Source organism: Benincasa hispida, chromosome 1 (genome assembly GCF_027475165.1).
Source record: "Benincasa hispida cultivar pf3 chromosome 1, pf3_genome.v1.1, whole genome shotgun sequence".
Classification (NCBI taxonomy): domain Eukaryota; kingdom Viridiplantae; phylum Streptophyta; class Magnoliopsida; order Cucurbitales; family Cucurbitaceae; genus Benincasa; species Benincasa hispida.
The window spans coordinates 18,080,587-18,093,471 of NC_143478.1; the positions used below are offsets into that span (position 1 = coordinate 18,080,587).

Sequence of the window (12,885 nt, forward strand, 5' to 3'; positions counted from 1 at the left end):
TTTAGTACTTTTATTATTATGGTATATGTATATTTGTTGTTAAAAAAAGATTAATTATTATGGAGCCTGAATGTTTTTTATATAGAAAAGTGTCAAGAAAAAATTGTCAAATTTCAATTTATGAAAAAAGAAATAGACCTAATTTTAATTTTAATTTGGCAAAAATGACCAATTCAAAACAAAGTGGTAATACAGATAAAAATGGGGGAAAAAAGGAAAATGTCAAAAATCGAGAACCAAATCGATAATAAACTGTATCAATTAAAATTGATATGATGGTTTTGTTCTTTGTTGGACATTGGTTTCGATCTCTTTTTTTGTAAAATCGATTGGTTTGGTTTGGTTCTTGGTTGGCCTCAAAACCGACAAAACCGAACCGACTATCACCTCTAATACCAATTACCAAACTAAGCTCATTTTCAACATAGACTTATTCAATTTTTTGAAATAATTAAACTAAAGGTTAAAATTCACTTTTTGTCCTTCAACTTTCATTAGAGTAATAATCTAGTGCCTAAACTTTTATTAGTAATGATTTAATGCATATATTTTCAAATTAGTAACGATTTAGTCCTTGAACTTTAATAATTAACAATTTGATCCATGTAGTAATGAATTAGTCCTTATTATGAATAATATTCTTAAGATTTAATGAAATTTCTTGTCCATGTAAATTGTTAAATTAATTGAAAGGGTTTTTTTTAATAAATGGTAAAGACTAGTTGTTACGTAATAAAATTTAACATTTAATTTTAGAGAGGTTTTTCATAATTGAGGCAAAATTGTTACAGTTTTCAAAATATAGGTACTAAATTGTTACTTATTGAAGTTTATGGACTAAATTATTATAATTTTAAAAGTATGAATAAAACTAAAATGTTACTTACTTAAAAATTTATAGACCAAAATGATTTTTAACCTAAATTAAATTTTTTTTTACTGATTTTTATATTTTTTTTAAGTTAAAGATATTAATAAAACTCGAGGGTGTGTTTAGCCCGAAGAGTTGGGAAGTAGGAGCAAGTAAGTAGGGATTTGTGAACTCGACTCTTTAATCCAAGAAGTTTATGAGTCTCACTACTAAAAGACATCAATTTTATATCTTATTAACTCATATAGGTCTTTGGAGTTCACAACTCCTGAACTTCATAACTCCCTATTCCTCACTATTCCACTTGATTAGTGAGGTTGTGTGGTCAACTCTTTTCTTTTGTTCTTTTGAGTGCCTTCTATTGAAATAATTCACAACTTTTTTTATTGGGACTTATTTTCTTAAATTGTGTTGTTTGATTTTTCCTTATTATGTTTTGTTGTCCTTTTTGTCTCGTCTTGTAGAGTGTGTTTTACTTCGATGTGAGTTTTCTTTCATCTTTATTACAATTCAATACCTCTAGATAATAAATTGCAAGGGTTGAAAAATATTTTTAAAAGTACTCGGGGTTTCTTTCAAAAACTAACCATTAAGGTATTTGTTTACTTAGAATATTAGTAAAATTATTAAAAATACTGTTTTCTATAATATTTTTAAAAAAAATCACAATCCAGTTTAAATTTAGAGGAGAAATACACATTACACACCAATGGCAGCTCTTGCAAAGGCTGCACAAAGAACCAAAGATACAAAATCTACAAAACCAACCGAATTTGAAATCTAAATTCATCTGCAATTCATAAATTTTACGATTGAAGATCAGTAGAAAGAAAACTAAACATAACAAAATCCCTAGTTTTCCCTTTCGTCACTCCATATTTCCTTAGAACGCCTTCTCTCTGAAATCCCGCCTTCTCCAGCACTCTCTGAGACGCCAAATTCTCCACATCAACCAGCGCCTCCAGCCTCTCCAATTCCGGCCACTCCACAAAAATCCTCTCCGCCACCAATTTCACAGCCGCCGTCCCGATCCCTTTCCCCCAAAACTTGGACCCCAAAACGTACCCTAGCTCTCCCCTGCACCGATCCCTCACCGCCGTATTCGCCATCACCGAAATCGCGCCGACCGGCCTACCGTCGACGCAGATGGCCCGGTACCAGGGGTGCGACAGGACTTGGTCGTTGATGAACTTAATGGCTTCCGATTTGTCCTGGTAGGGCTCCCAGGAGCAGAATCGAGCGGCTTTCTCGTCCGCTGCCCAGCCCATGAAATCGTCGACGTCGGTGAGATCTAGTGGGCGGAGAGTGAGTTCCATGGCCGTGATGTGTTTTGGCTGTTATGTTGGTGGAAATTTCAGTGGGGGATTTTATAGAGAGGAGAAATGGAAGAAGAAGGTGCGAGGAATTATCATTTTGGAGGAGTCAAAATTGATTTGCTTGGTGTGGCCTCCAAGTCTCCCATGGCTGCAATCCGTGAATTGATCTCTGCTATGTGCATGATTTTGGGAAATTGACATTTTTTACCCACCTTCAACTTAATTTTTGGACAATTAAACACTTCTGAAAAATCTTGTTCTTTTACCCCTTGACGATGGAAGTGATGTAACTGAATAAAACTTAACGTCATTAATTACTTTCCTATCATTCTCACTTTATTAAATTCAAGGGACTTCTTACCTACCATCGAGTATCAGTCATCGATTAAATGTTTTAACTTCAATAACTATTTTTTAATTTTTGGATTTTCAATTTTTCATAATTCCTGTGCAGGATCAACTACTATGCAACGGAAGCAAACAGAATCAATAAACACTCTAATTACATTTAATTTGAGTTCTAAAAGTATGCTTAAACAGAAATTTAAGAAGATGGTTTCTTAACAATATACATTTAATGAATTCTCCCAATTCCTAGCAGTTCTTAGTGTGATTCAGCTCCAATTCAACAATGAATCACCTCTACTATTTTTAGCCTTGAATTTGAGAGATTGGAGTGAAAATGAACAACAATCCAAAACTTATTTTTGTCATTTTTGCTCTCCTTCAAAATCTGAGAGTATTTATTCATTACCCACATGCAGGTACTCAAGTTCAGCAACCTTGACACTTGAACCATATAGCCAAGAGAAACCATAAACCAGAATAGAAGAACTTGCCTCATCCATGAGTAAATATTTCGTAGTAGCCTCATTAAACCGTACATCTTTCTTGGTATATCCAGATAATAGGTAGGAGCACCTATACTTCAACCAAGAAGTGGGAAATTCCCACTTTCAAATAATTTTCATTTTATTCTTTAATTAATTTTAACTAATTATCAATTAACTAAAATTAAATAATCATTTCAAATTCTCAATTTGAAATCAAAATGAAAATCAATTTTGGATTTTAATTAATTAAACAAATTTAACTAATTAAATAATTATATCAAATATTAAATTAATCACACACCTAATTCAAAACATGAATCCTATTCATGTAATTAATATTGAAATCAATATTTAAATATTATAAACTCTTCAATTTCGTTTAATTTTGATAAATTAAACGTTGATTAATTATATTGAATATAAGTGTACAAACCCTAATTTGAATTTGAACTATTCAAATTCAAACTTTAATTTTAATTGAACATTTCAAACTGATATCATTCCAAATTCACTTAATTTATTAATTCAAGGTGTTCATGTTTTACAAGCTAGTAGATGTACCTTATGGACCTACAAATCATGAACTTCAACGATTTAAGATTAACTCGCAGTATTCGTTAACTATCAAGTCGCACCACTATAGCTCAATAGTTGCACTCACCTCACTGTAGATATATTTGTATCCAATTGATTTACAGTAAGTTGACCCTTCACAGGTTATTCGTAATAACGGCTGGGTCAATATGTTGTTTTACCTCTGATATTACATCTTGTTCCTTAAGTTCCACTGATCGATCAATTGGTTTGTGATCTAATCACTAAACCGGATCCCTCTCGGGCCAATGAGAGGGTAAGGCCCTTTGTTCAAAACTTGGATTCAGAGAGAACAACTTTCTCCTATCTCTAAATCGGATAGGCATGAATTTCTTATTGCACCCTATGTCCCCCAACTATCTACCCGGTTTTATTCCTGAAATGGGAAGCTTATTAAGCTAGCGCTGTTAAGCCAACTCTCATCTATGCAAATCTAAGGATAATCTTGAATAAACAGGAGTTCATAGTTAGCTTAGGATTAAGACTGAGTTACCTAATCTAGGCGAAATAGTCAGTCTTAAACAGTAAACAACGTTATAAAGTAGGAGTGACTTATTTCTTAGTTTGAATCAGGATCACTTCGTTTGTAGCACTTTACCACAAATTGTAACAACTATAAAGTGAGTCGCATCCAATAGTGTTACCAAAATATGGCACCTAACCTTGTTTTTATACTATAGATCAATTTAACTATTTACTCGAATCTGATACACTTTTATGTCTTGACATAAAGTTCAAGTATTCATATAATAGTCATGGATCTTAGTTTATTAGATTTAGACTTTATAAGTACAAATTATAGATTTCAATAACAACTTTATTGAAGTAATGTCGAATAACATCTTTGATAATAGAATAGGTTTAACTTTACAAACTATGAGTTTTAGAACATACAACTCAACATCATATCATATTTTTTATATGAAATTAAAACTATTTTTGAAATTAGATATTCTATAATTCATACTTAAAAATAAAAAAAATAATTTTAAATGGTAAATCTAATCTAAGTTCTAAATCTTATATTATAACATGATTTTTCATGTGTTAGTATTTGTCAATTATACACGAAATTCAAATAAAAACACGAAATATTAAAATAAAACATGTGAATATAATCTATTCACAAGATTTTGAAAACATAAAATACTAAATCTAATCTATTACTAAATTGAAAAGATTGTGATAAAAAATTTATTTAAAAAATAAAAGAAAAATGAAAAGACTAATTGCATGAGTTGCACGAGAGAGAACGTTTTCTAGTTGAGTTATAATAAACGATGTGTTATTATACTTTGTGTTTGGGGTGCAAGACTATTATAGTCTGATTTATAATAGTCTATGTTTAGGATGCAAAATATTTTAGTCTGTATTTAGGGTGCAGAGTATTTTAGTCTGTATTTGGAGTGCATGTTAGAAAATTGAATTAGGCTGAAACGACAGAGTAAGAAAATCGAATGATGCAGCAAAGAGAATCAAAGGCTTGGACCAGAAAGGGATAGTATTCGTTTGGAGCGGCGAGGGAAAAAATGAGCAGACACGTTTAGAACGGCAATGAGAAGGAGGAAGTCAGACAAAACCCCAATCGACGGAGATGAAGAGACGCGATCAAAATCTATATATTTATAAATCTATGAAGGGTCCAGAGAAAAACATGCAAGAAAAGTACCACCATAAACGTAGATCTATAGATCTGAAGGGTTAGACGAAATAAAGTTATGGGCTAAGGATCCATATCTGGTTCCGACAACGATGGAATTAATGGAGATGAAGAAACGTGAAACCATATCTGAAGACAACACCAACAACCCTAAAAAAGGCGAAAATCACATATGAGGAGTGGAATCGACATAGAAGATAGAACAAAAAAGTTATAATAGGAGTGGAATGGACGAAAAAGTAAAGAGAGAAGGAAGAACATCTTGGATATGAACATTTCTTTCGATCGGAGAAGAAAAGAGATGGAAGAGACGAGGGAGAAAAAAGGGGAGAGGTTGTAAATAGTGAAGGAGGTACAATTTGTGGGGTTGGGGACAATGTTCACTAGGGTTTATTTTCGAGATTCAAACCTAGCACTAATTACACTCTCATTTGGAAAAATAGCAAAATATGAAATTGTTTTGAATTATAGCAAAATGTCTCCCACCTTGAACGATATCTTGTATTAAATGATAATTATATTTTGGTCTTCTTCTATTATAGCTTACAAAATCGTATTAAATGGCAATTATATTTTGGTCTTCATATATTGTAGTTTACAAAATCTCCCCTATTTGTTTAATTTTGAGACAGGATCAAATCTTTCTTTCTTTTTTAAATCTCAATTTTTATCTCAAACTTGTGTTATCTTTTCTTTTTCTTTTGTATTTTTTTCTCCAAATCTCATATTATCCATATTGTTCTGATTTTTCTTCTTTATTTATTTATTTTTTTAATTTCAAATCTTATATCATTGATATTATTTCATTTTATCCCCTCTTTTATACATTTATTTTTTTCTTCTTCTTAGATATCTCAAATTACTGAAACATTAATGCAATAATACTCATAATCTGGTTTCTTTCCCAAGTTATTGCCTAAATGCTTCTTGAATTCTTTGTGAAGGAGCCGATTTTCTTGGATTCTTGTAGTGCAGTCGTGATATATTTTCAGATTTCGAATTATTCTTTACCAATTCTTTTTCTTTTTAAACAGAAAATCTCCATAGTGAGAAGTATTTGCGTTTCTTAATCGACTTCTGTAAATTAGGATTGGAGTTGTTGTGATTCTTCAGTTGTATGGGTACCGTATTACATATTGAACTCGTCGACTTGACCATTGAGAGATTTAGAGGAAGTAATAGGCCTTTCTAGACAAGCTCATCGGCAGGACATAACGCAATGGGGGTTTGACGAGGCAAATTAGAGATTGTGAATTCAAAATCAAAAGATGATGAAAAAGAGAAATAATTAACGAATAATTTTTTTTATAGAAATTTCGATCCTTTATTTTACAAAATTATCAAGTATCCAAGTAGTCACTATCTACTTCTTTATTTTGTTGTTCACTAATTTTTCTTCAACAACATTTTAAAATTACAATATAATTAACTACATCACACAATTTTCAATTTTCAAAAAATACAACATATTAAAATTATAATGTAATTAACTAATGAACATCACATAATTTTCAAACTTCAAACCATCATCAATTACAGTGTAATACCATCTAATAGATGTTTATTTTAGAAAAGAAAAATTAAATTGGACTCCATAACATCTTTTTATGTTCCATTTGTGAATTTAGTAAAAAGAACTTCAGAATTGTGGTAAAAGAACCCAAAAACTCATTTGCACGTGATGATGACTTTCTTTTAACATAAAATGGCTTCAACATTATATTTAATCTTGATGTCATAAATATTGATATTAAAAAATTTGAAGCGGCCCTCAATGTTTGGAATCTAATTTTTTTTTTTAAATCTTATTAAAAAAACTTTTAAAATCACATATTTCATGTAAAAATCAAATCTCACCTCTTCTTGTTTCATTTTTTTTCTTTATTTTAATCTCATATCGGTTTTAAAATCCATTTCTTCCGATCTCTCTCTAGCTCCACTTTCACGCCAAGGTCGAACTTCTTTTAGTGAGTTTCTTTTCCCTCTTATTTTTTAGTTTCTTTTCCCCTCTTGTTTTTCTCACGAAACCATCCCATCCTCCAACTTTTGTTGTGCTGTAGCAGATCTCACCTTCCTTTTCATCAACTTTTGTTGTGTGCGGAGCTCAATCTCAAACATTGCAGAGAAAAAACAAGATCCCTAAAATTTGTACTGTAATTTTTTTTTCTGCCATTCGATCTTAATTTGCCATGGAGAATTTTATTTTATTTTTGTGCTAATCAAACTCAATTTGCAATGGATAATTTCTTCAATTTTAAAGTTCGAATTGGATTTTTGTGTTTTAATCTTGAAGAATTACTCCGTAATTCATTCATATATAATGTTAATAGTAAGATATTTGGGCATGTCAGCCATTTATTTTAAATGTTTAGATGGATACAACCTCCAATGTTTGATCTAACACAAGGGATAAAGTTTAAAATTTCTAAATCTTCAATTTTCATGGAGTTGCTCTGAATTTCAATCTAATAGAATTCAATGAAGTTTTAATCTTCCAAGTCTTCAATCATCAACAAGCAACAATCTCGAGATTAATCAAAACTTCAAAATCTCTAGAGATTCTTGAAGAATTACACCGTAATTCATTCTTATATAATGTTAATAGTAAGATATTTGGGCAGGTCAGCCATTTATTTTAAATGTTTAGATGGATACAACCTCCAATGTTTGATCTAACACAAGGGATAAAGTTTAAAATTTCTAAATCTTCAATCTTCATGGAGTTGCTCTGAATTTCAATCTTATAGAATTCAATGAAGTTTTAATCTTCCAAGTCTTCAATCATCAACAAGCAACAATCTCGAGATTAATCAAAACTTCAAAATCTCATTCTTGATATCTAGAGCTTTAACACTTTCTTGCAAATTTTCCAACCTCCCCAAATGAAAGGACAAGACTTCTATAAATAGAGGCTTAGATCCAATCTCTTTTCTTCCCAAATTTTCTACGGTGGCCTTGAATTGCTTGAATTGAGTCGGATTTTGGACTCAACCCGATTCAATTTATGATTCAAAACCCAATCAGTCCTCCAGCCTTTGAAGTTGATAAGACCAATATTGCGATCAAATGGTCAGATGGAAGACACGTGATATTTTGTGATTGATGAATTTTGAAAACATTTCATATTTTGAGCAATGAATTCAGTTTGTTTTATCAAAACATGAATTTGGTTCATAATTTGGTTTTGCGTTGAGTTTCAAAATTTGATGGAAATTGAAATTCATTCAACCAATTAATATTTAAAAGTTAATTTTAGACTATACTTTCAATTTGGTCCAAAATGGAACCATCAATTTCCAACTAAGTAACGAATTTTGACTTTAAAAACAAATAAAATATTTTTCTTTCGCCGGACTAACACCCCAGAACATTCTATTTAATTGAATCCAAAATCTTCAAATTTAAACTCTTTTTTTTATTTGAAGATTAAGTCCCAACTAAATATGTATATATATCTATTTACTAATTCGTAAATTTCAATATGAAAATCAATCGGAAAAGACTTTTTTTTTTCGCCAATATTTTATCCCAAAAGTTTGTTAGTTTAAGAAAAAAAATGACCAAATAGATATAAATTTTTTTAACCGATTAGATTCCAATGCCATGTTTTAATTTTTGAAATCTTTACTTACTTTGACTTGAAAAAGCAAAGCACATTTCTCAGTCAGTTGGCTGCCAAGACCATACCTAATGGAATTCACTGCTTATCCTTGCGTCTAACTATAGACTACCATCTTCTTCCTCTAGAGAAAAGAAAATTTCCTGGAAGTGAAAATTTAGAAAATCCAAATCTTTATCATTATGCCCTCTTTTCAGATATTGTCTAGGCTGCCTCAGTCGTTGTCAACTCAACCATTGTGAATGCTGAGGATCCTTCGAAACATATATTCCATCTTGTTACAGATAAGCTTAATTTTGGTGCCATGAACATGTGGTTCCTGTCAAATCCTCCTGGAAAAGCCACAATCCATGTTGAAAACGTTGATGAATATTTAAGTCGTTAGATTCGTCTTACTTTTTCCAGTATTACGTCAACTTGAATCTGCTACAATGAAAGAATACTATTTCAAGGCTGGACATCCTACCACTCTTTCATTTGGCGTACACAAAACCAAAGTATCACTACAAGAATTTATGTAATTCCCGACGACATTAATCCCGACCACCAAAAAACCATTGGTGGTTTCTACCAATCCCGACAGTCCAGACAAGGTGTCAGGATAAAAATTCACTCCCGACGTTTCGCGAAAAAACCGTCGGGATTTTGAATTTGCCCGACGGTCCACGAGAAGACCGTCGGGCTTTGTGATCTCTCCCGACGGTAAGCAAATCACCGTTGGGCATTCTAAGCAAACCCGACGGTTACTACTTGACCGTTGGGCGTGGTGTGGAGAATCTATTGTGATTTTTAAGCTCTCCGACGGTAAGCACGAAAGCGTCGGCTGTTCTTTATAAAGCCCGATGACACAATGCAACCGTCGAGATTCTAAGTTCTAAAATAAATATTTAAATTTTTTTATGGGAATTGCGGAACCATTGGCCGACGGTGTGACAGGAACCATCGGGATAGGACACCGAAGGGTAAGAAAGTGAAAAAATCTAGGGGATCATCGTCCAGTACATCTTCATCAAGAATTATATAGGAGCAACAACAAGAGATAGACTCCTTAAGGCTAGATTGGCTAGATTGGATGAACAGGATGCCAAAAGACAAGCCGAGATGGAGGATATGAAAGCTATCCTCTTACAGCTCATGAAAGATAGATCGAACTAGGAATGAGCTCTTTGACTTTCGTAGTAAACTCAATTGTAAGATTGTGTATGTTGTTATCCTGCAGTTATGGTAACAACATAAACATATAGGTGTTTCAGATGGTTTGCATATTACAATTGAGAATAAGTTAGGGGGTGGGAGGAGGGGGAGGGGGAGGGGGAGGGGGAGTGGGAGTGGGTGTTTCAGTTGATTGTGTAAGTTAGTTTGATTGTGTTAGTTAATTTGTTTTAGTTAGTTTGTTTCAATTGATTGTGCAAGTTAGTTTGTTTATCACCATTGAGAATAATTTTGGGGGTGGGGAGAGGGTTTTAGTTAGATTGTGTAAGTTAGTTTGTTTCAGTTGATTGCATATCTATATTTAAGTACAAGTATATTAAGTTTAAGTTATGATTGAAGGTATTTTGAGCATTAAACTTGTTTAAATTAAGCTCAATAACATATAGGTTCTTGGTTTGTAGGTTTCTTTATGATTGAGGTAACTTGGTTTTTTTAGTTGAGATTGATATATTATTGAGCATTAAACTTGTTTAAATTTGTATTTTGTAGGTGTCTGGAGATTTTTGTTGAAGATACATCTCTAGGCAAGAAGCGTAGTTAGGTTTTATATTTTCATTGTGGATGTAATTGTTGATGTAATTGTGGATGTTATAGAACTTGTGGATTAAAGTTTTCAATATATTATTAATCTATTATGGATATGTACTTCATTTTGGCAATCTTAATTTAGTTGATTGATATTTATAAGATTCAAACAGGTATGACATTTGGAAAAATAAAAAAACAGATTTAAAGAGGCATTTAAATCTATTTATTTATTTATTTCAAGAACTCTCGACAGCAAGAAGTCGGGCAACGAACTTCTGACGGTGACTACATACATACCGTCTGGATTTAAAACTATCCCGACGGTGAATAGAGATTGTTGAGATAAAGATATCACCTGATGGTCCCTAACTGTCAGGCTTTATAGCTCTCTCGGTGGTCTACATCACCGTCGGGATAGTTTTAAAATCCCGACGGCAACAAAACCCATCGAGATAAAATCTAACCCCGACGGTTTAGAAGACCGTCAGGCTGATCATAAAAGCCAACACTCGACCGTCGAGCGAAAGCTTAAATCCCGATGGATGGGCATCGGGTTAACCTACCAATTTCGACGACCAACCATCGGGCTTTGTTCCTATTTCCTGACATCTTCTTTTAGGGTCGGGAAAACGCATGATTCTTATCTGTCGAGATAATTCCTTTTCCCTATGGCAGGGCTTCCCAACCGTCAGGAAAAGTTTCTCTGACGATGGTACCCTTATGGTGTTGTTGACACATGACAACTTCTTTGTCGTCGGGAGAGGTTCGCCCGACGGTAATTGTTACTTCTCCCGACGTCCTCGACCGTCGGGATTCAACCAAATTCTTGTAATGTATCTTTCTATGCATAATCACTTAAGGTTCTATCTTCCTCAGGTATATCCCAAGTTGGAAAAGATTCTTCTTTTGGACAATGACATTGTTGTCCAGAAAGACTTGACTGGATTATGGGGATCATGGCAAAGTTATTTATGCAGTAGAAACGTGTGGTGAGAACTTTCACCGTTTTGACAAATATCTTAACTTCTCCAATCCTCATCTTGCAAGAAAATTTGATCCCAATGCATGTGGGTGGACTTATAGGATGAATATGTTCGACTTTAAGGAATGGAAAAAGAGAGGCATTACCGGCATATATTATACTAAACATACACACATATATTAACCGATTAGATTCCAATTCCAAGATTTAATTTTTGAAATCTTAACTTACTTTGACCTAAATCTTAACTTCTTAGAGATTTTTTTTCCAATTGGTTCAAGTCATTCCTCCATAGATTGGAATGAAATTGACCAATGGAATCATTCGAAATGCAAACTCCTAAAACCACCAATAGCGACAAACTTATAGCACCAGCTTCCATAGATAGCACTAGAAAAAAAAAGAGTAGAAACAATCAATTTTTTTTTCAAGAATAGAGAGTTGTGTTGGAGTTAAGTGGAAGCAAATAGAATCATTGAATACTCTAATCCATCAATTTTAGAAATTAAGAAAACATGTTTACAAGATAAAAAGAGGGTTTTGAGAAGTTACCTTTGAAAACCTTTTTCAACTTCGAAATTCAGCTTCAATCTCGTTAGCAACAAGGTGTGGACCACCAGTTGATCTTCCCTACTATTCTCTTGAACCTTAGATTGAATTGTGGGATTCAAAATGAGTTGATTAATTGAAGAGAATTTTAAGAGAAGGGTTGGTTCTTCTTCAATGTTGAAGAACACTTCTTCAACAATGAAAAACTAGAAAAATTCTATTTGCATGGATAGAATCTCAGCTCAACTACACTAGTATTGTTCACCTCTTCTATGCAATCAGATTGCATAAGAAATGGACAACTCCTACTTGAACATTTTAGTGAATTTGGGTGGAATTGTGAGTTTGAAAGTGGAAAAAAAACCTACTAAAATTGGACTTTTAAAAAATTCTTTTAAAATTCAATTTCCTTTAATCTTGATTTTAAAAAAATCAAATTAAAGAAAAATTGAATTTGAAAAATCTATTTTCACAAAATTCAAATTTCTAAATTTAAATAAAATTTATTTATTTAATTAAAATAATTTATTAATAAAAGACTAATTCCACTATCATGAATCCCTGTTCATGTATTTAATATCTAAATCAAATTTAAATATTATCCAATTCTCCAATTTCGTTTAATTCGATAATTAAACATGTAATTATATCGTATATAATTACTAATCCCCTTAAATCAAATTTGAACACTTCAAATTTACTCATAACTCAATCTAAGGTT

The 12,885-nt window shown here is 32.3% G+C and overlaps 1 protein-coding gene and 1 pseudogene across 1 annotated transcript; one reads left to right on the forward strand and one right to left on the reverse strand.

Annotated features, from left to right (window-relative positions):
* Positions 1-1,521: 1,521 nt before the first annotated feature.
* Positions 1,522-2,536, reverse strand: LOC120086280 (Acyl-CoA N-acyltransferases (NAT) superfamily protein). The gene has a single exon (XM_039042842.2). The coding sequence runs from the start codon at positions 2,185-2,187 to the stop codon at positions 1,678-1,680; it is 510 nt and encodes a 169-aa protein (XP_038898770.1). The 5' UTR covers positions 2,188-2,536; the 3' UTR covers positions 1,522-1,677.
* On the forward strand, positions 2,254-11,798 carry LOC150038299 (polygalacturonate 4-alpha-galacturonosyltransferase-like; annotated as a pseudogene).
* The last annotated feature ends 1,087 nt before the right edge of the window (positions 11,799-12,885 follow it).

Bases quoted from the DNA above. Each gene is read 5' to 3' on its own strand.
- LOC120086280 (XM_039042842.2), bottom strand. From the start codon at position 2,187: ATGGAACTCACTCTCCGCCCACTAGATCTCACCGACGTCGACGATTTC.